At 33.9% G+C, this 27636-nt stretch overlaps 1 protein-coding gene across 13 annotated transcripts in view; it reads right to left on the reverse strand.

The window, feature by feature from the left end:
* Positions 1-27636, reverse strand: part of LOC124971392 (probable ubiquitin carboxyl-terminal hydrolase FAF-X) — a 133635-nt gene that overhangs the window by 13970 nt on the left and 92029 nt on the right. For 12 of the 13 annotated variants that reach the window (XM_047535168.1, XM_047535174.1, XM_047535173.1 and 9 more), the window contains 10 exons: positions 26555-26663; positions 26024-26170; positions 25177-25323; positions 24123-24345; positions 21807-22027; positions 20492-20682; positions 8588-8761; positions 3709-3850; positions 1199-1949; positions 687-810 (listed from right to left, as the gene is read on the reverse strand). In XM_047535168.1, coding sequence (XP_047391124.1) covers positions 687-810; positions 1199-1949; positions 3709-3850; positions 8588-8761; positions 20492-20682; positions 21807-22027; positions 24123-24345; positions 25177-25323; positions 26024-26170; positions 26555-26663 — 2229 coding nt within the window. The remainder of the gene's footprint in view (positions 1-686; positions 811-1198; positions 1950-3708; positions 3851-8587; positions 8762-20491; positions 20683-21806; positions 22028-24122; positions 24346-25176; positions 25324-26023; positions 26171-26554; positions 26664-27636) is intronic. The other variant, XM_047535178.1, reaches the window with a different exon arrangement.

Here is a 27636-nt window from a genome sequence, read left to right on the forward strand (position 1 = left end):
TCTCTGGGTTCTGGGGATTGAATTCAGGGGCACTCAACCACTGAGTCACATTTTTAACCCTATTTTGTATTTTATTTAGAGACAGGGTCTCGCTGAATTGATTAGCATCATGCCAATGTTAAGGATGGCTCTGAAACTTTCAATACTCCTGCCTCAGTCTCCCCTGAGCCATTGTGCCTGGCTTCTGCAAATATTTTTTAATGTTAATACTGCTAAAAGAGTTGTTAAATCCAGGAGCTATAACATAATCTCCTTTACATACTGTTAAAAATTAGCAACAACTGAAGAATACAGTCATTTAAACACTTACCTTATTAATCCTAAGCAAGACTTTTACCTAGTAAAGATAGAGCTTAGTATTTTCACAATGAACAATACTAAAGATATAAAACAAATTAACAAAAAGAAACTACATTTTCAATAATATAGGTCATATTTAGAGTAGGTATTTTTTATTTATTTTTTATTTTTTTTTGCGGTACCGGGAATCGAACTCAGGGCCTTGTGCTTGCGAGGCAAGCACTCTACCAGTTGAGCTATCTCCCCAGCCCTAGAGTAGGTATTTTTAATAAGATTTTTTTCAGCATCACTATATCTGAATCAATAGTTTCATCGTTAGGAAAAAAAAATAATCAGCATAACAAAGAAACTCAAGTACAATATGAATGAAATCCAAAACCATGTACCAGTCACTAGCAGGGCCACGAACTATTTTCTTGGTATGAAATCCAGTGGTGAAGAGGAATCTAGCAGCAAGCTGAATGCTAATCATAGTTATCTCTTCGGCTTCAGGCAACAAGTGATCTTGTCCTTTAAATAAATAGGGCACATGCAATCAAATACATTTTATTTTCAGGTTCCAGAAATAATGCTTAGTGATTCTTTTAATACTTCACTAAAGCATGTTTTTAAACCAGAGTCAAAATAATTGTTTCAGTGAACCAAAGTACTATACTATTTTTTTCCAACATGAAGTCTCACTTTTCAAAGGTAAGGTATTTTAAGGTTTTTATTTTAAAACAGCTAGAACTGAAAATGCTGACATGTTCAAATGAATTAAGATCATAATTCATTGAGGGGGAAAAAAGGAGAGAGAACAAAACTGAAGAAAATATTTAAACAGATTGATGTCTGACAAGAAATTCTAAAAAGGAGTTAAAATTATTTTTTAATAAGAAGCTGATTTCAAGAAACTTACCTGGAGCAGGATTTAAGTAAATAGCATTACAGGTAAGCAGTTTTTTTACAAACTGAAAATATTCTAAACTATACTGCATCCGGTTATGCATGAACTGGACATTTTGTTTCCATACGCTTCTCTCAATAGCTGGTGACATAACAATCTGATGGGATCTTGTGACAGTTAACTCTGAGATATATCTTATCATTTTATCATCTTCATCAACTGTGTCCAGTCGCTCATAAAAAAGTATGTAAGCATTCCACCACCGTTTCTGCCGCCTGTATGACATACGCTTCATCATATGATCAAATACTTCTCCCATATATTCTCCACCAAAACACTGATTTTTCATTTCTTCATCATCATCCATTTTACATTCTGTCACATCTCCATCATCAAATTTATACCAGTGATCTCTCTCACCATTTTTGCCATTCCTTTGAATGATATAAGAATAATAATGGCCACCACTTGCTTGACCGCTGTGTACAAGCACACCTACAAGTCTATATTTTGTGTTTCTTGCAATCTCACTTTCAGACTGCTCCTTCTGTTCAATCAACTGACTCTCTGAGTTTATATTATCTTCTTCCAGCTTTGCAACACCTGCTACTGTGTAAGGATCCATATCTAGTTCTCGTGGAAATTCAAAATAATCATTGAATTTGATTGCACATTCTCTCTCCCAATCATAGTCAAACCGTTTCAGTTGGATAGCAAGAACAGGAGGCAATTTTTTGATTAGCAAGCGTTTTACTGTATCAACCTGCAATTAGTAGACAATATAAAAATAAATGCACATTTTCTTATGACCCAAGTAACACAAAATATTTCTAAGAACATTGCTTAAAAATAGCTGGAGAAATGATAAAGGATGTAATCAGGGTTTTTACAGAATAATTTTAAAATAATGTTTATTGTGGGGAGCCACCATATCTAGTAGAATTAGATGGGCTGAACCATGGGATACAGAGGTATGACTCCCAGGAACTGGTAGTCATGAGACAGTTCCTGACCCCATAGAGTAGGTGGCCCTATATGGAATGGCTCACCCTTTGAGGATGTGCTAATTCCCTAAGCAAATGGTTTCCCTAACTCAGTCCATCCTGTTCTTCACAGAAGAAGCCTCTCCTGGTCCAGGCCCCTTTACCTTTGTGAGTATAAATATGTAAACAGTCTTTCAGTTCTTACAAATTGCAAACGTTAGCAAATACATTTGGCTACCTGGTTCTATGTTGCCACTCCTCTAATGATCACTTTAATATGTACTTTTATGATAATGAATAGCATTTGCTGCAAAGTAATGAAAAGAGCCAGGGCTTGTGGTGGTATATGTAATGTAATACACAGCTATTTGGGTATTAATAGTTTTAATTCTTATTAGCCTTTGAAAATGTACTACTTGTATCATTACTTTAAAGGACACAGATCAAGCCAGGTTCAGTGGCACATTTTGGTAAACCCAGTGAATTGGTTGAGACGGGAGGATCTCAAATTTGAGGCTAGGCTCAGCAAACTTCCAGGTGCTCAGCAATTTAGTGAGATCCTGTCTCAAAATAAAAACCAAACAGGGCTGGGGACACAGTTCAGTATAAAGTGCCCCTGGGTTAAATCCCTAGTACACCAAGAAGAAGAAGAGGAAAAAAAAAAAAAAAAAAAAAAAAAAAAAAAAAAAGAAAAGAAAAGAAAAGAAAAAGATGCAGATTAAGGATGGCAAAAAAAAAAAAAAAAATAAGAAGGAACTGTCCAAGTGTCAGAGTGGTGGGTATAGCAGGCAATATGGTTTTATAGAATACAACCTAATTAGTGTCAAAGGTCAAAAGAATACAGGCACCTTGGAGATAAGGCATGAGAATCAAGAAAAAGACTTATCTATCATTTATTGTAAAGTATCTTTAAAAACATGTTATCATGTACAACCAGGAAATGAAAAGCTGTATTCCATTTGTGTACAATGACTTGAAATGCATTCTACTATCATGTATAACTAAATAGAAAAAACAAAAACAAAAAACCCAAAAAACCTCTCAAAATAACATGTTATCATTTATTACAGTTTCCAAAGATAAAACTGGTTGATTTGGCTGATAAATGCAAGAAATTGTTGCAACTAGTAAAATTTCTGATATTGAAGGGTCACTTGGAATATGAAGGGTTTTCTAGCATCAACTCTTTATGCTTGAGTTCAAGAGTAATCTATTTCAGAGCAAAGATGGAAAGGATCTATGTTAAACTACATAAAAAAGTGATATTTTCCTCAATATTCTTTTGCTGACACAGTTTTAAATGAATTATTATACCTAAGTACAGAAGCAGCAGTTGTCACGTTTTGACGCTGAGGGCTAGGGTAGAGCAGTGGTAAAAACTTGTGTAGCATGTGTGAGGCACCACAGATAAATTAAAAAAATAAAATAAAGGTTTGTTAACAGCTAAAAAAAAAAAAAAATATCAGGTTGAGGACAAGCAACTCTAAAGTTTCCCAGTTTTAGAAATGCAAAATTATTTTGAAAACTGAATACACTTACCTTTTTATCACATTTTTCACAGCGATATGCATTTGCTCCTTCTAACAAATCTCCTTTGACATACTGTTCCAAAGAATCAAGAAGATTTTGGTGATTTCTAATGTCAATATTCAAAGTTGTAAAAGATTCTTCACACTCATACCTAAAGGTATTAAGAAATAATCAAAAGGATTTATTAAGCGTCTAAAGGTTATCTTTAGTTGAGAATTTGATAAAAAAATAACTGCAGTATAAAGGTCAATGGACCTTTCTTTCTTTTTATTTATTTATTTATTTATTTAGCCGAGAATCGATAGGAAAGTGCCTACCACTGAGTTACAATCGTAGCCCTTATTATCTTAATAATCCTTATTATCGGGTTCTTTAATGCTTATCTTCATGTTCATAAAATACAAGCTAGAGGGCTGGGCATGTGGCTCAGATGGCAAAGTACTTACCTTGCATGGGAGGCCCTAGGTTCAATCCCAAGCACAAACTACACCATAGAGATGTATCTCTATGTACATCTTCTATGCTTCCTTTAAAGAAGGAAACTGGAGTTACAAAGTTTGAACTCCCTGCTATGTGGGATGGAAAGCACATTGCCATCCAGGTCCTCCTGCTCCATGTTCCTCCAGGCTAGGCCTATGGCTGCCCAGCTGTTTCATTTTCCTGGGAGGTATTCTGGGTTCAATCCCCAGGGATGTGAAAGGTTCCAAGTGATGCTTTGCTTCTGGGAAGTGCACAGATCAGGGTCCCAGCTTAGGATGTGCTGGACATGAAACACAGGACCTCTGCAAACTAAGCAGACTATATCCTAGTCACATGGGCACCTGTCTTGATTTTGTTGTTGACTACAGCACAGAGGATAGCTCAATGTCCTTTTAAAACAAATTGTACACTCCTTCCAATCAGATGTTCCTGAAAGTTTAGATTCTTCCAGATTTTTCTTAGAAGAAGACAAGTTTGAGAAAGGAGACTGTTGTCACCAAATAAGACTGGAAGGTTCTATTAAGATGAAATTTAATGAGTGAGGTTCTGGGGGAAGATGCTGCTTATGACAAGTGGGAATACTGTATATGGGAGGATGAGGATGAGGATGGAGTCAGAGGAGATAGGATGCTAGAACAGTGGAAGGCAGGTGTAGTTTTTGTAGCTCCAAATTGCCAGAAGAACACATCAGAGGAGCAATGCTGTCTTTTGGTCCTATGTTCATGAACCCGTGATGTACAGCCAGAACACTTGACTTTCTGTCATTTATAACCCAGATAAACTTGGTAAATCACTTAACCCGTGATCTTGTAAAAAAAAATATTTTTCTGACACTACTGCAATAAGGCCTATATCACAAGGGGGGAAGTCCAATTCTGAGTACAAGAACAAGTTAACTGCACAGAGTCTGTGAATAGAAAATTCCTACAAGAGTGGGGAAATGTTGCTGAAATGGCCTGACAAGTCTCTTGATAAAACAGGTTCTTAGGCATCCAAGGTGAAGTATATAGTACTTATTCAGATGCCAAGCATGGGGATTCTGTCTACCTAGATTAGTAGAATTCATACTAAAAGTGGACATTGCAGAGATGGACAAAGAAGTCCAAAGTGGGGTCTAATTAAGAAAAAGAATCAGAAGAATGCCCCTCCCTATTTATTTCTACATCCTAGGCACTGACTTCACTGGGAGTTGTCAGGTGATGTGAGGAGAAGGAAGGCTTACAGAAGTAAACACAGATTTAGGAATAAATTCTGGCAAGATAGCAGACAAGCCTGAGTGTTGGTGGGGCAGGCAGCAGTGTCAAGTCATGCTGGGACGTCTCTTCTGTGACTATGACAGAAAAGCTGGAAAACCAGGTAACTGGTTTGGATGCAGGGGGTAAAAAAGAGGTTTTATTAGAATAACAATAAGCTTTTGTGGGCAGGGAAAAATCAGATTATAGTAATGTGATGCACAAGTAAAGTGTGCAGGGACACACTCTGATATATTATTTAGGTGATTTTGTTGTGGTGGTCTGACTGTCATGGAATGCTGACACAAACCTAGATGGTAGAGGCCATGACTTGACATGTCCTTTTGATGGAATTAAGAGAAATGGCATACTGTTGATAGCAAACTTTTTGTTGTTGTTTAAAGCAGATGTATACTCTAAAACAAGCACATGATAAAAAGCATACTGAACACAAACAGAAACACAAAAGGGATAAGAAAAAATAGGGAAACGGAGGTCGGGGAAAGCTGGTAGGCCATTTTGGTTCCATTTACCAGGTGCAGTGATGATCTGAAACCAGGTTTGCCTAATCTCATTGTTTCCTGTATTCTCTGTTATATCATCCCTAAAGCAAAAAGGGGGACAGTAAGACACTTGTCTCTGAATGCCCCCTTTCTGTTTCCAAAACTTAGGAAAACTAAGAACAAGCCTGGGCTAAAAAGAAAAGACACATTATTTTGAAGAACACTTCTTGCTTTTATGCACACTAGGAACTACGGCAAGTTAGTGCTATCTGTTAAAAACGACTTTCTTGCATGTACACCAAGACAGTTGCTCCTTGGAAGGCTGCTCATATAAACAAACTTAAGTAAGCTAATGGCTGATGATGCCATTGTACCTGCAGCCTAACAAAAACAAACAAACAAACAAACAAACAAACAAACAAACCCTTCTCTGACTGGGGTCTGGGACAAAACTGAGGGTATAACTTATATCATAAGGATATGAGTCACCTGTCCAGATAACTGCCACTATACCATGAAGGAGAGAGGTGCTGTCAGCCTGTCGCTACTGAACACTTGTTGGAGTAGACAATAATATCTCGTAAATTTTTCCCAATAAATCATATATCTCACATTCTGTCCCAGGTGTTCTTTGAAAATTTTCCTGCAACACATCCCACACTGCCTTGGCACAAATGGGCTGTGGACAAGACATCTGTTTAAACAGAATTCATGCTAAGGTAAAGACTTATCAAGTTCAGAAAATGATTATTCTAACTTTTTTTTTTCTTTGGTACTGGGATTAAACCCAGGGGGACTCTACCACGGAGCTACATCCTCAGTTCTTTTCATGTTTCTTTTACTAAATGTTCATATTTAACAAAGTTGAGAAAATTTTATATTTTTTGGGGGAAGATGGGGTGGATACCAGGGATTGAACCTAGGGGTGCTTAACCACATCCCTGACCCTTTTTTGTATTTTCTTTAGAGACAGGGTCTTATTGAGTAGTTTAGGGCCTTGTTAAGTTGCTGAAGATGGCTTTAAACTTGTTAACTTTCTGCCTTCTGCTTCATCACAGAGCTACATCCTCAGTTCTTTTCATGTTTCTTTTCAAACAGTGCCTTACTAAGTTCCTCCACCTGTCTTCAAACATGGCATCCTTTTGCTTCAGGCTCCCACTTCACTGGGATTACATGCTAGTGCTACTTTGCCTGGCAATTCTGGACTACTAATAGGGTGAATACTTAAATGTTCTTCAACTTTTGTACAAGAAGATTTTTTAACAATTTCAAACAACATAGTAGTCATCTGCTTCTAGTGTTCTGTACTATATAGTTATAAAAATGAGTCCAGACTAAATAACATGAGAATGAGCCAGCACTCCAAACTCTGGTGGAAATATTTTTACAACAGTGACTCCATATGATAAATTCAGAATATAAAATGGGTAGAATACAATCTCAATCATCAAATTCATTTATCCAGAAGAGATGTACCTACCATGAGTAAAGCGCAAGTAGACATATCTAATTCAGTCCCTTACATTTATAAACCTAAAATCCAGTTAGGAGAAACAAGACAGAACAAAAAATAAAATCATTTATAAATGATTTATGCAAGTGGCTTTGTGATCAGAAAAAGGAAAAAAAAATCTTGAACAAAATAAAGATATTTGACAAGACAGTCCAGGAAAATTAAGATATTCTAAAACCACAGTACCCTATAATATAAGACAATTTGGGACTTGTATATAATTCCATAATAGTTTATTAAGAAGTTCAGTTTGTATGTGTACTTTTGAATTTTGGAAGCTTTGACTAAACAGAGTAAAGCATTAATTTCCAACTAATTTTAGAAGATGAATGAAAAACTTAATAGAAAGATTAATTATTAGAAGATTAATAGAAATAGGTTATCAAAAAGTACATTATCTAAATTATTTAAGTTTTCAAAGAACCCAAAGCTGATTAAGTGAGGTGACTATGAGGTGAATACCTATCTTGTGAGTGAATGACACTATGAAATGATAAGAAAAATTATTATGTAATACCACCTTTTGCTAAATCAGTTCTTGTCTTCAAAAGGACTTGCTTTACTAAATGTTCATATTTAACAAAGTTGAGAAAATTTTATATTTTTTTGGGGAAGATGGGGTGGATACCAGGGATTGAACCTGACCCTTTTTTGTATTTTCTTTAGAGACAGGGTCTTATTGAGTAGTTTAGGGCCTTGTTAAGTTGCTGAAGATGGCTTTAAACTTGTTATCCTTCTGCCTTCTGCTTCCAAGGTGCTGGGATTATAGGCATGTATCACCATGCTTGTCTGAAATTATTATCTCACTGTAGTATTTTGGTGAGAAAAAAATTCATATCAACATTATATTGAGTTCAAGTTTTGAAGTAAAACATTCAAATGAGAGGTATCCATTAATGACTTTTTTGATCTAAGCCAATAGCTTTTCCTTTTTATCAGGAACCTGAATTTTATTTTTAATTGATCAAAACCAAAATGTAGTGCTGCCGACTTAAAGATTTGATAGGAAAACATATCTAATGTATTTCACGAACAAGAACTGATTTAAAAATGCATTTAGCAATATTTAGTGTACTTGGCTTTGCAAACTGCAAGTGAAAATTTTATCTTCCCTATTTTAAAAAGATCAATATAAAGCATATATTAAAAACAGCACTTACCTATGTGGACAGCCTTGACAAATTTTCTGATCAGCAAATGAACCTCCTAGGACTTTACTCAACATAGCTGGATGTCCTAAGGCTTTTAAAGCTTCATCTAAACTATCCACCAAAGAATTAAAAAATTCTAAGGCATCATGTTGCTCACGGAGATTAACAGGTTCACCCCAAAGCCTAATAAACAAACAGAATGAAACAAGTAATAACAAATTTCAGAATTTTATTTTCATAACAAAAATAAAAATGACAAAATCTTAAAATTTTATTCCTTTTACACAGGAATATAAAATAAACTAATGCACATTTTATGATAATGATATCTGAAATGAAATTCATGGCAAATATGATATTGCAGTCAATCAATTACTGTGAAACTTTTGGTGTAACCAAGATTGATGACAGAATGTTTGTTTTATGAAATAAAATAGTCATGCATTTTTAAACTGAAGTAATGCCATTTCCAATATATGATACTAGAATTAATTTTCTCACAATTTTTTTTGAGTGATAAAGTAAAACGATCATACCACTTCATTCCTAAAGCACTTTTTTCAAGTGAAAACAGAAAAAGGCTCACTGTTTTATTACAGTAAATATATTTTTAGTTCTGAGTGGTTTTAAAATTCATGTGAACCAGTTATGAGAAAATTAAGCATCAACTATGTGTACTCAAAATGAGAACAGAGCTGGGCATTGGTGGCACAAGCTTGGGATCCCAGCTGTTCAGAAGGTTTACAAGTTTGAGGTCCGTCATGGAAACTTAATGAGACCCTGTCTCAAAAATAAAACATAGAGAGTGGGAGATGTTAATATCTAAATCAAACAAAACAAAAAACCCTTAAAAAACCCAAAGTGTTGGGGATATAGCTCAGTAAGAGTGCCCATGGATTCAGTTTCTAGTGACACCAAAATAATCACTGCCACTACCAAAATGAGGTTACTGTGAAAGAGTACCTACCTTAACATTATAAAGTACCACACACTAAAGAATATATTATTTTTAGCAAATATATAGCAATTTTTTGAATTTATTATTGAGTTACATTATCTTTATTCTGCAGCCTGTGGTGAATTTTTACAATTTAAAAAAGTTTAACAAACTAAAAATTAATTCTAAATTTATATAGACTAAAAACCATTCTTGTGGAGAATGGGATGTGAGTTTTACAATGGTAGAAGTTATTCAACTAGTACCACAAGATATCAGCCATCCATAAGTTCTAGAATTTCCTAATACTAGCTTTTGTAGTCAGATACTTCTATCATTAATTCCTGGCAATCACTTATTTGTTGTCCAGACAAATAGTCTTATCCAAAAAATTATGAGATATAATAAGGCAAATATAGCTTACAATGCTCCAGTAATTAAGACATCATGGCATTTGTCAAATGAAGAGGCAGAATAATCAAAACAACAGGAAACTAATTTTCATTGTTACATGTTGGGGTATGATGACTATTCAGAGGAAAATACAGAGTATTTGCAAAACATGATCTGAGATAGCTGACTGTTCACAGTAAAAAGAAATCTCAACATACACCTTATACAAATTTTTTTTTGTATAATACTGTTTTTGCAAAATATTGTTTTCAATTTTTAGTCAGTGGTTTTTTGAGTTTTTTTTTTTTTTTACTTTTCCCACTTTCCTGGGAACCTGTTTACATTAGACCATTCAACATCACCTCACAACTCAGGGACACTCTTTTCGTGTTCATAATTAACTTTTTTTCCTGGATTTTGTAATGGATTGTTTCAATGAGTCTTTATTTCTGCAATGTCTTTATGTCTGCAATGTTCAGTATATTTTTCACTTTGACTCAAAATGTCCAGAGAATGATTTGCCTTTATCTTCCTCATATTTAACTTTTAAACAAATGGAATACCATTATAAAAAAATTCTAGAAGGCTGGCTGATGTGTGAGTCAATTTTAGAACAGTTCTGTATGTTTGTTTTCTTCATTGTGATCTTCATTGTGATCGTGAGTTCCTATATCTTCAGGACTGAAAATCTTTGGATACCAGAGAGTTTGAAATTTACCTTTTCTGATACTGAATAGTCTATATTCTTTTTTTTTTTTTTTTTTTTTTTTGCGGTGCTGGGGATTGAACCCAGGGCCTTCCGACTGAGTTATCTCCCCAGCCCCCTCTATATTCTTATAAGCCCTCTTTCCAGGAACACTGACACATTTCCAGCTACCTGGAAATGAGAGCGAGGATGATTGCTTGAACCCGGGAGTTGTGAGAGCAGTTATGGGTAGCCTAGTGAGATTGTTTCAAATAAACCTAAATAGAAACCTCCCAAAACTCAAACTAAGACTTTCTGAGTTGGATCTGAGATGTAGCTCCTGTTTTCAGATCATGTTTTTATAATTTTTAAGGGCTTCCAAACCACTGTTCCCTCTAACTCTTTCATGTAGTTCTTTTCCTACCGCAGACTGTTCTTGTCACACACATGTAATTAGTTCTCTCTAGAATATGCAATGGAAAATAAAGCTTACTTAATTATCTACATAGTTCTCTTATGTGTTACCATAAAAAATACTTTTTATCTTCCTGAACTCTCTGCAATCTTTCCTGAAATAAGGAATTTCACAAGCTTCTCTCCATCTCAATGTTCTTCTACCAATACACAGTGGCCTAAATTTTTTTCCCAAATAAGTAGCATACTATTGGAGGACTCATTTGTTTCCTATCTCACAGATGTTAGTTCCCCTGACCTGTCCCCTGCCCTTTTTTTTTTTTTGATGGACTGGATCATAAGGTCATAGTTTACTTGCAGTTTTGAGCATTTGCAAATTTTGGTATCTAAAGGCTCCTAGAATCAATTCCCCACAGATATTCAGGGACAACTGAACTTTTTTTTTTTTTTTTAAATCAGTGTCCCCACTGGCAGATTCTTGCAAAACTATATACGTACTGTAATACCAGGATCAGCGCTGATACTGGTGTAAGCTTCAATCACATTCAGATTTCTTGAGTCTTATCTATGCTGATTTCTGAGTATGTGCTTGTAAATAAAATATCATGTTTTGTTTCTATTATGATAGTGAAGATATAGAACATTTACAATATCATCAGCATCTATGAAGTTTTACATCTATACCCATTTATCTGTTGTCCAACCTAACCCTGGCAAGTACTAATCTGTGCTCCAATTATAATATTTTTTTCATTTAAAAAATGAATCTTGTTCTTACTTTTTCAAAAGAACATAATCTTTTTGGGGTTGGCAATTTTCAGGGTTGTTCAAATTTGTTTAACTACTGACCTATGTAAAATCACAGTAGCTGTATACAGTTTGGGATTATGACTAGATTTTTTTGTTTTCTCTAGTATCACTGTTCATGGCTGCAGTAGTTGTACTAGATCAATTTTATAAGGAGAGCCAAACTACTTTTCAGAACTGCATTATTAAAACATGGAGCAGTACTATATAAAATAGCTGTACTATTTTACATTCAAGACAGAAATGTACACATGATATATTCTCTCTCTATCCTAGGCAGGACTTGGTGACATAACTCTCCTTGGCCTTCTGTTTAATTAATGTGTGATGATATGCTAAAATTTCTACACCACCCAATTAAAACTGTTGTCTTAAAAACACGAGTCCTATTTTTTCTAATCTGACAACTCTAATTTAAGTGGAGCAATGTAGATTCTATATTACTATTATTACTTGTATTACTCTTTAAATAATTGTTTCACAAATTATTTATACATTTCAACTTACTATGTATAGTTAATACTTGTCACTCAGGTAAAACAAAGAGTCATATAATAATAGCCTTTACTTTTTTTTTTTTTGGTGGCACTGGGGATTAGAACTCAGGGCCTTATGCATGCGAGGTGAGCACTTTACCAACTGAGCTATATCCCAGTTCAATAGCCTTTACTTTTTTTTTTGCTGTGCTGGGGATTGAACCCAGGGCCTTGGGCTTGCGAGGCAAGCACTCTATCAACTGAGTTATATCTCCAGCTCCAGACTTTACTTTTTGATATAATTGTCAAAAGAAATTACATCTGACACATTGAATAACCCCTTATGCGTTATTTTTAGTTTCAACATTTGCACAAATTAGGAAAAAAAGAAAGAAAAAGAATTAGAATAGGGAGAAAAAAAGGGTATATTCCTGATATTTCCCATTTCTATTACATTTTTCATTTTGCAATTCCAAATAGTACAATTACCTCTTTGTCAGAACTTTCGTTAGAATTTCTGTAACAGGTTTTTTCAAGAATAATGTTTTCACAAATTTCCTTTCATTTAAGAATGAATTTCCCCTAACCATTTGAAAGATATGTTGGGCAGAGAACACTGAGTTTTCTGTTTTTAAATTTGTTGTCTGCTCTTTTGGTGTAATCCAAGAAATCATTACCAAATCTAATGTCATGACTTTTCTCCTATTCTTTTTTCTAAATATCTTAATAATTTCTCCCTATGGTTAGGTATTTGATGCTTTATGGGTTGATATTTGCTGATGGTCTAAAGTTCTAATTATAAAGTTTAAAGACAAAGTTTTTGTTTTAGGTTAGATACTCAAGAATGATCACTTTCACCACTTTTTAAAATACAGTATGAAGATCAAGTGGGGTTCATCCCTGGAATGCAAGGATGGTTTAATATCCGTAAATCAATAAATGTAAATCCATCATATCAATAGACTTAAGGAGAAGAATCATATGGTTATCTCAACTGATGCAGAAAAAGCGTTCAACAAAATACAACACCCCTTCATGCTGAAAACATTAGAAAAAATACGGATAGTAGGAACATACCTGAACATTGTAAAGGCTATTTATGCTAGAGCCCATGGGCAACATCATTCTTGTTTTGCTTTTTTGTGGTGCTGAGGATCGAACCCAGGGCCTTGTGCTTGCAAGGCAAGCACTCTACCAACTGAGCTATCTTCCCAAACCCCGAACATCATTGTTAATGGAGAAAAACTGAAAGCATTCCCTTTAAAAATGGGAACAAGACAGGGATGTCCTCTTTCACCACTTCTATTCAACACCGTTCTTGAAATACTAGCCAGAGCAATTAGACTACAGAAATTAAAGGGATACGAATAGGAAAGAGGAACTTAAGCTGTCACTATTTGCTGATGACATGATTCTATATTTAGAGGATCCAAAAAACTCTTCCAGAAAACTTTTAGACCTCATCAATGAATTCAGCAAAACAGCAGGCTATCAAATTGACACACATAAATCTACAGCATTTTTATACACAAGTGATGAAACACCTGAAAGGGAAATGAGGAAAAACTCCATTTGTAATAGCCTCAAAAACAAACAAACAAACAAACAAACAAACAAACAAAACCCTTGGGAATCAATCTAACCAAAGAGGAAAAAGATTTCTACAATGAAAACTACAACACATTGAAGAAAGAAATTGAAGAAGACCTTAGAAGATCGAAAGATCTCCCATGTTCTTGGAAAGGCAGAATCAATATTGTCAGAATGGCCATACTACCAAAAGTGCTATACGGATTCAATTCAATTCCAATTCCAATTAAAATCCCAATGATGCACCTTACAGAAATAGAGCAAGTAATCATGAAATTCATCTGGAAGAATAAGAAACCCAGAATAGCTAAAGCAATCCTTAGCAGAAAGAGTGAAGCAGAGGGTATTGCAATACCAGAACTTCAACTATACTACAAAAGCAATAGTAACAAAAACGGCATGGTATCGGCACCAAAATAGACAGGTAGATCAATGGCACAGAATAGAGGACAAACCCAAATAAATACAATTTTCTCATAGTAGACAAAGGTGCCAAAAATATGCAATGGAGAAAAGATAGCCTCTTCAACAAATGGTGCTAGGAAAACTGGAAAACCATATGCAACAGAATGTAATTAAACCCCTATCTCTCACCCTGCACAAAAATCAACTCAAAATGGATCAAGGACCTCGGAATCAGACCAGAGACCCTGCAGATTATAGAAGAAAAGTAGGTCCAAATCTTCAACATGTCAGCTTAGGATCAGACTTCTTTAACAGGACTCCCATAGCACAAGAAATAAAAGCAAGAATCAATAACTGGGATAGATTCAAACTAAAAAGCTTTCTCTCAGCAAAGGAAACTATCAGTAATGTGAAGAAAGAGCCTACAGAGTGGGAGAAAATCTTTGTCACTCATACTACAGATCAAGCACTAATTTCCAGAATACATAAAGAACTCAAAAAACCAAGAATACAAATAATCCAATCAACAAATGGGCTAAGGAAATGAACAAACACTTCACAGAAGAAGATCTACAAGCAATCAACAGATATATGAAAAAATGTTCAACATCTCTAGTAATAAGAGAAACACAAATCAAAACTACCCTAAGATTCCATCTCACCCCAATTAGAATAGTGATTATCAAGAATACAAGCAACAATAGGTGTTGGTGAGGATGTGGGGAAAAAGGTACACTCATACATTGCTGGTGGGGTTGCAAATTAGTGCAGCCACTCTGGAAAGCAGTGTGGAGATTACTTAGAAAGCTTGGAATGGAACCACCATTTGACCCAGCTATCCCAGTCCTTGGCCTGTACCCAAAGGACTTAAAATCAGCATACTACAGGGATGCAGCCACATCAATGTTCATAGCCGCTCAATTCACAATAGCCAGATTGTGTAACCAACTTATACGCCCTTCAATTGATGAATGGATAAAGAAACTGAATACATATACAATGGAATATTACTCAGTTATAAAGAATAATAAAATTATGGCATTTACAGGCAAATGGATGAAATTGGAGAATATCATGCTAAGTGAGATAAGCCAATCTCAAAAAACCAAATGATCTCTCTGATAAACGGATGATGACACATAATGGGGGGGGTGGGAGGGAGGCAAGAATGGAGGGAGGAGGGACTGTATAGAGGAAAAGAGAGGTGGGAGGGGTGGCGGGAAGGAAAAAATAACGGAATGAATCAAACACCATTACCCTATATAAATGTATGATTACACAAACGGTATGCCTTTACTTCATGTACAAATAGAAACAACATGTATCCCATTTGTTTACAATAAAAATAAATTAAAAAACCAAACCAAACCAAACCAAACCAAAACAACACAGTATGAAAAGTTTTACAAAACAAAACAAGAAAGAAACAGCCAAATGGGATATCTTAATAATAACAATTCAGTGAAGTTACACAAAATCAACACACAAAATTCAGTATAGGGGTTTGAAGGAGTTACTAATGTATACAGAAATTTAATTCAGGAAGATGAATGAGTTCTACAATTAGTGATATAAAGGTATGTAATGCTACTGAAATGCATTAACCTAAAATGGTAAATTTTATATAAAATATATTTTACCACAATAAAAGGAAAAATAATGGAACAGAGTAGAAAGATGGTAAAGGGGGAAAAATCACATAAATAGGACTTCCTTGATGTTTTAAACTTCTGTGCATCACAGATATCACCATGATACTGAAAAGAATATCTGTAATACATGACAATTATTTCTAAGTGCTTCATCTCTAAGGGTCTAGTATCACAAATATAGAGAATACATATATAAGAAATCACAATTAACAAATTAACAAAAAAGAAAAACAAACTGGGAACAAATACTTGAATAGGAAGTTCTTCAAAAAAGCAACCAACTGCTAATAAATAAATGGAAAAAATGTTCAACAGATTCATTCATTAGGAAAAGGCCAACAAATCTTTAAGGTGATAAATTTCACACACTAAGATGGCTATAATTAAAATATAATGGGCTGGGGATATAGCTCAGTTGGTAGAGTGCTTGCCTTGCAAGCACAAGGCCCTGGGTTCAAATCTCCAGCACCGCAAAACAAAAAACAAAACACACACAAAAAAACCCAAAAACCAAACAGGTAGCTGATGGTGTGGATATAGAGAAATCACATCTTTCATAACTTGATGTTCAAAGTAAAATGCTACAGGGGAAGTGCAAACCAATTGATTCATCCCTCCAAAAAGTATACATAGGATGATCACATGACCCAGCAATTACATTCTGAAGTATACAGAAAGAAATATACACATATAGAATTGTATATGAATGGTCACATTCTACAAATAAATTGTTGGATAAAATGTGTTACAGTCACATAATGGAATACGATTCAACCATAAAACAAAGTTCTAGTTGAGCTACAACATAGATGAACCTTAACTACACTTAAATAGTAGAAGAAGACAATGTATGTTACCTGGTTAAGCTTACAGAAATTACACCAAATAGGCAAATCCACACAGAAAGGTAAATTTTTTTTTTTTTTGCCAGAACTTGAAGAAGGGGAGGCTGGAGAATGACTTTTCAGTGGGTATGGAACTTCCAATTTGAGTGCTAAAATATTCTGGAATTAGACAGTGACTGAACAAATATCTGGAGTGTACTATAAGCCAACGAATGTCACTTTTAAATAGTTCAATGGTGAATTTTGTTATATGAACTTTATTACAGAAGAAAAATACATTAAGAACAAATTGTGTTTTGAGTACAGGTAATAGAAAATCCAAGATAAAATTCCAAGCCCCACCATATGTGGAGGGAAAGTCTGAGAGAACAAAATCAACTTGTGTAAATATAATTCATAATTTAGTACATTTAAATAATAATACCTATATCCATTATAGATACACCAATATATATACACAAACATGTATGGGTTTTGCTCTCCAATTATAATGTGTATAATTTATTTTATATAATTAACATGCAAATATTTATTTAGATAAAGATAATTTTTCTGGTAGAGAACAGCAAGGCACAGTTTATAGAAATGAGAAAACAAGTGTTATTACATATGCAAAGAACTTTTTTCTTTTTCTATAGAGACACATAATGAGGAGTCACTGCACTATACATAACTGATTTTCAAAAGAAATTTACGTGATACCTAATACATTTAAGCTGTGACTAGGACAGATGGCAGCTCAAAAGCTGAAATATTCCTTGTCTTACCCAATCCTGGGGTACATGGGAAGATCCTGTTAAAAAAAACTCTGAAAAGTTCTATGAAGGATTATAGTTTTTTTCTATATTTTAAAAGAAAGTCATATGGTTGTGCTTCAGTGTTTTAGCACTATGCGTAAGATATAACAGGCCCTGATAAAATGAGTATAACAAAGAAAAAAAGGTCAATATAAAATATAATCTCCACCTCCACTTTAGTTGTCACTTCTTTTCCTTGGTACTGGGAATTGGAACTCAGAGGCACTTAACCACTGAACCACATTCCCAGTTCTTTTTCTGATATTTTATAGAGACAGGGCATCACTGAGTTGATTAGTGCCTTGCCATTGCTGAGGCTGAACTATGATCTTGCTTCAGCCTCCTGAGCCGCTGGGACTATAGGTGTGTGTCACCATGCCTGGGTTACAGGTCACTTCTTTTTTTTTTAGATGTTGATAGAACTTTATTTTTATTTTTTTATTTATATGCAGTGCTGAGGACTGAACCCAGTGTCTCACATATGTTAAGCAAGTGCTTTCTACCACTGAGCCACAACCCCAGTTCCCTTACTGGTCACATTGAAGGGTGCTAGGGAGCTATGGGATTACTTTATAAACTTGTAAAATAAAAGGGAAGAGTTTTTTTTTTAAATAAATCTGTACCTTAGGGTAATTAATTACTGAGGACAAACTTTTCTTTAGAAATTTGTGACAGCTAATAAAATTAAAATAGTATAATTTTGCAATCTCAATGAAGATAGTGACTTGACCAAAGGTCACTACTCTTAATGTCAAAAGAGAAAAATGAAGATTTTTTTATTTCCCAATGGAAGTTAAGATCACTACCTATTAAAAGTAGTCTAACCCAAGACAGAATAAAAAGGGAGAATAAAATCATACACAGATATGATCGAGCTTCTTGATTATACTTTAGCAAACTATATCCTTGGAGTCAAATCGAGCTACTGTCTATGTATTCTTTGAGGCCTATGAATAGTTTTATAAATCTAAAATATTAGTGTGGTCATTTTGATAATAATTCAGCCCATCCAAGAACAGGGCATCTTTCCATTTTCTGAGGTCTTCAATCTCTTTCTTTAGTGTTCTGTAGTTTTCACTATAGATGTATTTCATCAGTTTTGTTATATTGATTTCTAAGTATTTTATTATTTATTTATGGAGGTACTGGGGATTGAACCCAGGGGTAGTTAACCACTGAGCCACATACCCAGCCCTTAAGACAGCACCTTGCTGAATTGCTTACAGCCTCACTAATTTGCTGAAGCTGGCTTTGAATTCTCTATCCTCCTGCTTGTCCCAGTTGGGATTACACCGAGTGCCACTGCTCCACTGCACCTGGTGTATTTTACATTTTTGAGATTACTGTGAATGGGATAGTTTTTCTAATTTCTCTTAGCTGATTCATCATTGGTGTACAGGAGCACAATTAATTTATAGGTGTTAATTTTATATCCTGTTACTTTGCTAAATTTACTTATAAGTTCTGGAAGTGTTCTGGTGAAGTTTTTGGGATTCACCAAAAATATAGGATAAAGCTCAAAATAGGGATAATTTGAGCTCTTGTTTTTCCTATTTGTACCCCTTTAATTTTTTTCTTTTGCCTAACTGCTCTATTATCATATATAACTAAATGAACAAACAATAACAACAAAATTCCAGATAAGAGTATTCCATGATACGTGAAAATTACATGAAACTCAAATTTCAATGATTATGAGTAAATTTTACTGGACAGTTAAGTAGCTGTACCAGATCATATTGTCTGCAAACCTGTGAAATAGAGGAAGTACTTCAAAACACCATAGGAATGTAATCTTGGAAAAACTGTGTAATACTTTGCACATTTGATAGCTGCAAAAGCAAAGACAGAAACAAAGGTGAAATTAAAAAAAACCCAACTCAACCTCTGAAAATGAAAGGACAGACCTCTGTTACAAAAGACTCAAAAGCTGGCGCGGTGGTGCAGACCTGTAATCCCAGTGGTTTGGCGGGGCTGAGGCAGGAGGCTCTCGAGTTCAAAGCTAGCCTCAGCCAAAGAGAGGTGCTATGCAACTCACTGAGAACCTGTCTCTAAATAAAACATACAAAATAGGGATGGGGATGCGGCTTATTGGTTGAGTGCCCTGAGTTCAATCCCCAATCCCTATTCTCCCTCCACCCAAAAAAAAGACATAAAAAGTAGTAGCTAACAAACCCTAATGATTTTTTTAAAAAAATTAACTACGGAAAAAATTAAAGAACTGGATAAATTTCAGCACTAGGATGTTTAGTGGTATTAAGGAGTTTTATTTAGATGTGAAATTAATGTCATGGTAATGCTTATTAGAAAATCACAGACAGCAGAATTTTAAGTTCTAGGATAGCCTCAGCAACTCAGCAAGACCCTACCTCAAAATATAAAATCAAAATAAAAAATAAAAAGGACAGGCTGGGATGTAGCCTTGCGTTCACAAAGCCCTGGGTTCAATTCCCGGATCCAAAAGACGAAAGAATGCCCTGCAACACACACACAAATAAAAAAGGGCGGGGGATGTTCCCTGGGTTCATTCCCAGTACCAAAACAAAACAAACCAAAAACAAATGACAATCTACCCAGAAAATATATTTGATATTTGCTTTAATTCAGAACTGTTAAATTAAGAAGATAGTTTATATTTTAGTATTTCACTCATATAATTTAAAATTTTACAACATAAAACGGAGTGATATTTTAAGAGAGTAAAGAATACTGGCTTTTTCTTTAGTGTGACAATTTTTACATCTTTGAACTGGGACAATAATAAAGAAAAAAAATGTATAAAAAGTACAGCTAGAGGACTAACATTATTTAAACATTAAATAAATATATGTTCTACTATATCTTTTAGAAGTTTTAAAGTGAGTGCACTGAAGAATTTTATAAAACTTAGGGATCATTCAGCCATAATTTACCTGAACTGTTTCCAAAATCCTCTGGGGACATAGTATTGTAGTTGGGAAGCAGCCAAATGACCAAAGATGACCTGAAGGTGTCGTAAGACACCAATATTATATTCTTTCCTATCTTCTGTCTTTCTTAATGCTGGTTTGTCTTCAAACTGATGAGGATATCCAAATACATCATCTCGAGGATCAACATTATTCTAAAGACCAAAACACATCACTGATGAGCGAATTTAACTTTAAAAGTAAAGGAATAAGTTGCAACAAATACCAAATATGAGTGATTTGCTTTATTTTGTGTTTCTTATTTCTAAATCATTTAATTGTCAATTTAGAGTATTAGTGTTTATTTCATAATCATGAAAGATTTTATAGGTGAGTTAGAAAAGAAGAATATAATAATATTGAACATAAATTGGAAGGAGTGAAGTTTGTTTAAATAGACTAGATTAGAAAGTAAGTACATTGCCTTAAGTAACTTTTGGGGAATAAATTACTCTATTTTTACAATTCAGTGTCTCCTTATGAGAATAATACATTCTTCATGGTTAGTAAGAGGTAATTTAGGTGACATGACCAGAATTATTAACACTCAATAAATATAACCATTACGAGTTGTGGAAGGAATAACAGAATGAATAGTAGTTCTAAAGGTCATAATCTCATTGTCACTAAAGAGTAAAATTTAGGGGTTGGGGTGGTGGCTCAGTGTTAGAGTGCTTGCCTAGTACTTCTGAGGCCCTGGGTTCCATCCTCAGTACCACATAAATAAATAACATAAAGGTATTGTGACCATACACAACAACAACAACAACAACAAAAAGTAGAATGTAGTTGTTTTAGAGATATCTAAAGATCTTTCTGTATTCTGTTTGAAGAATAGTTCCTTCTTTTGAGAAGTTCATAGTTTGGGAATTAGTAAATATAAACAACCATACTGAAGTAAAGGGCAGATAACATAAAGCACAGGGCAGTAAGATGCAAAAGTGGATGCCTAATATGAAATTTTATTGCTTTTGTTTGCCTGCTTTATTTTTTTCAGTATGATAAGCCATCTTTATATTTATACAACACTTTAGTGGTAACAAGTTATATAAAACCAAATTCCATTAGTGTGGTTCTTTTTTAGGTTTGTGTACCCTACAGATTCTAAAAGAGTAATCGACCTTAACTGTGCATGCTTGACATACAAACAGAAAACTGACGAAAATTGCTAATTGTGGTGTTTCAAGTCTATTACATAATGAGTACTGTAATTTAATAGTTAAAAGCTCAAAGATTCTAGCACTACCATCATATACAGTTAAAAACAATTAAAATTTACCTCACTGTCCTGCTTCTCATCCCCGAACATATCATCATCTGTATCACTACCTGTGCCTTCAACTTTAAGAATACTGTTTCTGATGGAAGGAATCATGTATAGCTGCTGAATCACAGAATTCATATAACAAGTTGCACCCGCATTTTTGAGTCCTACAAATCCTTCTGGTGGCCGAGGTCCAATAGGTGGCAGGTATTCCCATTCAGTAAGTGCTTCACAAGCTGAGAGGAGTAAAAAACAAGATGGTTATAGTATGAAAATAATGTTTTTGTCCACATGCAGATGCACTGGTTTAATAAACTGATATTAGTAACATTTTTTCACTGCTAAAGGCACTTCGCAATAGTTCTCTGTTCATATTTTAATAACATGAGCTAGTATTTATGATCCTTACTGCAGACCTCTGGGGTTAATATTTATATTCTTTTATAGTCATCATGGGAATGTTAATAATAGTATACTATTAAAATTTCTATGTGTTAACTATACCATTGACTTTATTAATAGTCATTATATACTTAGTCCTTAAGAAACTTGTACTTTTAAAATAATCAAAAGATTATAGTTTTCTTTTTTTTTTTTTTTATGGTGCTGGGGATTGAACTCAGGGCCTTGTGTTTGCAAGGCAAGCACTCTACCAACTGAGTTATATCCCCAGCCCACATTACAGTTTTCTTAGTTTTAAAATTCTTCTTCAGTTCAAATCATGGTTCAGACTCATAAAAACTATTCCTCACACATGAACATCTGACTCCTTCTTTATTAAACAATAAAGAAACTAACAAATTCTTTATCTATAACCACAATTTCATTGTGAGGATCCAATGAGAGAGTGTACTTAATATAATTTTAAGAACCTCAAATCACTTCTATTCCCCTCTACCTGGCTTAAAACCAAAAACAATGTAAATATCAAACAATAACTTAGAATATATAAATTTAAGAGAACATTTAACTGCAAATGGTGAAGCAAACAGAAGGTGACCTACAAGTACTGACAGATGTATTATTAAGTGAAAACAAAACAAAAGGGGCTGGGGATATAGCTCAGTTGGTAGACAGCTTGCCTCATAAGCACAAGGCCCCGGGTTCAATCCCCAGCACCACAAAAAAAATAAAAATTAAAAAAAAATCTGAAAGTTAAAGAACACTGTTCACAATATTCTCAGCTATGAGGGGGAAATCTAAAGACAGACACAGGAAACTTATGTACAATTTGCCTAAACAGAGAAAAATCTATGAACCACATATGTGGCACTACAGAAGCCAGTAATTTTTAGTACTTATTTTCTTTTACATTTGAAAAATACAACCAAGCAAAATATATCACATCAATAATAAAAAATGCAAAGATTTTATTTTTATTTTTTAATTAAAAAAAACAAAAACAAAAACAAAAACCAAAAAACTCAGGGCTGGGAATATAGTTCAGAAGTAGAGTGAGCACATGCGAGGCACTAGATTCAATCCTCAGTACCACATAAAAATAAATAACCAAACAACAAAAAAATGCCTTCTCTGGAGATTCCACAGGACAAATAAATATATAATTTTTAGCAATAAGTTTAACTAGAAACTCCTAAAATATCAATAAAATCTTTCTTATGCTCTGAAAGATAGTATAGCAAAGGCAATTTCTGGTGTTCCACTGAACAGTTGAGTCAATTATATTCCTAAGCCTTGATTTTTCTCTTTAGATCAAAAAGATTTTATAGTCTTATTTTCTATTATATGTACAATAAATAGCCTTTCTTTCTGAATTTTAGTTCTTTAAAGATATAAAAATCAATACTTACTTTTTGGGACTTTGTGGGCACTGAGAGAATAAAAGGTGCACTTCAATATTCTCTTTTTATATTCCAACCTTTGAAACTATACTTTTCTGGATATGGTTTTAACATTAAACAATTTGTAAGTTAAGGCCTGAAAATCTTATATACACTTTAAATATAAATTTAATGGCACCAATTTTGGGTTCTTGTCACTCTGGACTTTCCATTTTATGTCAGACATCATTAAATAAAATTTATTATACTAAGTTAACTACGCTTCCTGCATTGTGATATTTGGTATATATACTGAAAAATTTTCTATATTAGTATTTTTTGCTTGCAACTGTCTTTTTTAAAAATATACTTTTTAGTTGTAGATGGACACAATACCTTTATTTATTTATTTTTATGTGATACTGAGGATCGAACCTAGGTCCTCACATATGCGAGGCAAGAACTCAACCCCTGAGCTACAAACCCAGCCCCTTAATTTTAAATGGCAAAATACTGATAATCAATAAACACAGCTTTACAATGTACTTACTAGTTATTGCTGTTCCAATGTAATACATTTCAGTCAAACAGTCAACTATCTGTTTGAGATTTCTTACACAGCCAACAGCTAATGCTACAAGGAGTTCAAATCCAGCATTGATGGTAGATGGTGAACTACAAACAGGAATAGTCTGCTTTGCTGGTAGTTCTCCATTTCTCATATATTGCAGATAAGCTTTGGATGCAGGAAAGATGAAATCATCAATTAATTCCTAAGGAGTCAGAAAAGATATCACATTATTAGTTTAAAACATTATTATCTATATGTATATGTATAAATAAAACATACACATATATTTGAAAACATATCTCTTGGAAATGTTTTCAGAATTTGATGTGAGTAAACCTCAGTGTATTTCAAAAAACAATTTTCATTTTCTAATAAAATTCTCATTAAATATCTACTGAATATAATCAATGAACAATAAAGTATAAAGTTGAGAACTGACTGAAAATGAGATCCTAAATAAATCTTTAATCAGGTATGAATTATTTAAATTAAAAAAACATTTAAAGACATACTTTTTTCCTTGAATACTAAAATGTGAAGAAAATCATCAAGAAATACAACATAAAAAATTAGCAGTTTTGGGAGATAAGACATTTTTCTCAATTTGAATTGTGATAAAGTAAAAATTCAGATTTATTGTTAGGTATAGTGGAACATGCTTATATTCCCAGCTATTCAAGTAGCTGAGGAAGGAGGATCACAAACTTGATCAGCCTAAGAAACTTATCAAGATTCTGTCTCAAAAGAAACAACAACAACAAAAAAATGTAACTCAGTGATGGAGAGCTTGTGTACAATATATGAGGCCTTAGGTTCAATCGGGGAAGTATCAGATTTATCAAATAACAAAATAAAAAAAGTGAAGTAGACATTTCCATATTACAGAGACAAAGGTTTTCTAAGTAAGGAAACTAATAAGAAAGGTTAAAATCATGTGTTTTAAAAAATACAATAATTATAAAGACCGTAATGAGAAAGACTTGCTAACATTTCAAAGATCGTTATCAGTGAGGCTCCAAAATTTAGAACTTACTTTAACAAGATTAGCACCTCCTTTTTCACAACCAATATAATACTTTTTTTCAGAAGTTTGAAAGGCCAGTAACTCTTTTGTTACTCCAAGGTGGCCTTCCAAAATAGGTTCTTCAATGCCTGTTTCACCTGTGTTTTTAACATTATCCTGCCAAAAGAAAAATATCACAGGCCTAATTTAAAAGACGAATACAGGAAAGGAGAACAGAGTAAAAAGAAAGAAAAGGGCTTAGGGTAGTGAGACTGCATATATCATTTCCCCAAACCTTTCCATTCAGTTTGTTAATTAAAATCTTAAAGTTTTATAAATGAAGGGAAAGGAAAATTACTATGGAAATTTGTAGTTTGAAGTCAGGGTTGTTACTTAGCATTCTACAGTGCAAAAGCAGCTTAACATAAAAAGGAATTATTTGGTATAAAACATCAATAATATAGAGGCTCAGAAATCCTGATCCATAAATAGGCTTTAGAAACCACCAGAATATTAATTTGAAGGTGAAAAGTTGTGCATTTCACAAATTATACTCTATAAAATGATGTACAAATATCAAATGGTTAAATGAAAATGATAATCTAACACTTAAAAACCCTTTGAATTTTCAAAATAAGCCCAAAAATTTCAAGAGAAAAACTGTACCACCATTCCAAACAAGGCATTTAGACAAAACTGTGCATTCTATTAATCATGCATTTTTAATCCATGAATAAAAAGTAGGCATTTTGTTTTAATTATTCTGAGGTTTTCTGTTAAATACACAAAACTATAAGCCCTCTTTAAAAAGATGATTTTATAGTAATAAAATAATCTAAATCGTATATAACTTTACTCTAAATAGTACATAACTTACTCTAATCCTTTTGAGCCAATCAATTTCATTGTTGAGAAGAACTTCAGCATTGGGCACGCTAATACTGCTGTTGTAAGCATAATTGAGAAGATGCCGTAAAAGTGTGAAATAATCACCTGAGTATTTACCTCTCTCTCTTGCTGTACTCTGAAATATTAAAACAACATGAACTCTCAAGCCTATCCTCAGAATCTATGTAATTTTATTAAAACTGCAGAAAATTGAAAATTAAGTGATAATAAGTGTAAACTGCTCTATAAATATTATAAAAGATGATTTTATTAATCTTGGGCTGGGATTGTGGCTCAGGGCCATGGCACTTGCTAGAAGGTGTGAGGCACAGGGTTTTATCCTCAGCATTACATTAAAAAAAAAAAAGGGATGTAAAAAAAGAGATTTGTCTCCTATTTTAAAAATAAAATTATTAATCTTCATTGTTCTAAATTTAATAAAATCCATATTTGTGATTTTTGAGTACTTCTCAATTTTGCAAATGAAATATATCAAAAAGTTCATTTCAAAACATCTCACCCCCAAAATGGTAAAGAGTAGGGTAATGAAGAAAAGTAGAGGTCTGTGTCCCATGCAACATCTGGTACACATTAAAAAGAACTGCTCCTGTGCCAACTGACGGACAATTCTGAAATAAAAAAAAAATTTAAAAAAATTTGTATTTAATATATTACTTCAGGAATAATGACAAAATAATTCCCACATCAGTGTATTTTTAACAATGGTCATATCTTAACAGTAAAAATACCAAGCTAAGTAACCATCTCCACCACCAACCAAATGATCTCTTAGCAACAAAAGATGTGCTTAAGATATTTGTCAGGAAGTTAAACCTCAAATTGTTACCCAAAAGATCAGAAACAATACTACTTATAGCATAGTTAATCTGCACATATGACTGCTTAGTTTTTATTACTCACTGTGACTCTGGTGAGGGTGGACCATGTCAAGAACAAGCATGGATGAAAAATACATTGTCTCTTGTTTTGTAGGATCCATCTTAACAATTCTCTTGGAATAACATGGAAAGGCCTTCTTTAGCTACTATACAAGTCAAGCAATAACTGCTGTACATCTTTGGTCTCTGCAGAATTGACTTTTTTTTTTTTTTTTTTTTTTGATTACTTGGGACTGAATTCGGTTGCTTAACCACTTAGCCATATCCCCAGCTCCTTCGTGCTTTACTTTTAAGATTGGGTCTGGCTAAGTTCTTAATGCCTTGTTTAAATTGCTGAGGTTGGTCTTGAACCTGCAATCTTCCTACCTCAGTGGCCTGAGCCATGGGATTTCAGATCTTGCTTTGGAGCAAATGACCCAAGGAAACCCAAGGTAGCTAATTATCCTTGATTCTATCAGTGTTTCTCAAAACAAGGTGTCAGACCAGTGATCTGTGATCAACATAACCTGAGAATGCATAAAAAATACAAACCTCCAGGGTTCTTTCCAAACTTCCTGAATCAAAAACAAAGGGTGAGAAGCCCAGGAACCTGAACTTTAATAAATCAAATGCAATGAATGACTGTACACTAAAATTTAAGAACCAAATACTTAACTGAACAAACTTTTTTTTAATTTGAAAAGCATTGAATCAACCTCAGTAC

This window comes from Sciurus carolinensis, chromosome X, assembly GCF_902686445.1.
Source record: "Sciurus carolinensis chromosome X, mSciCar1.2, whole genome shotgun sequence".
Taxonomy (NCBI): Eukaryota; Metazoa; Chordata; class Mammalia; order Rodentia; family Sciuridae; genus Sciurus; species Sciurus carolinensis.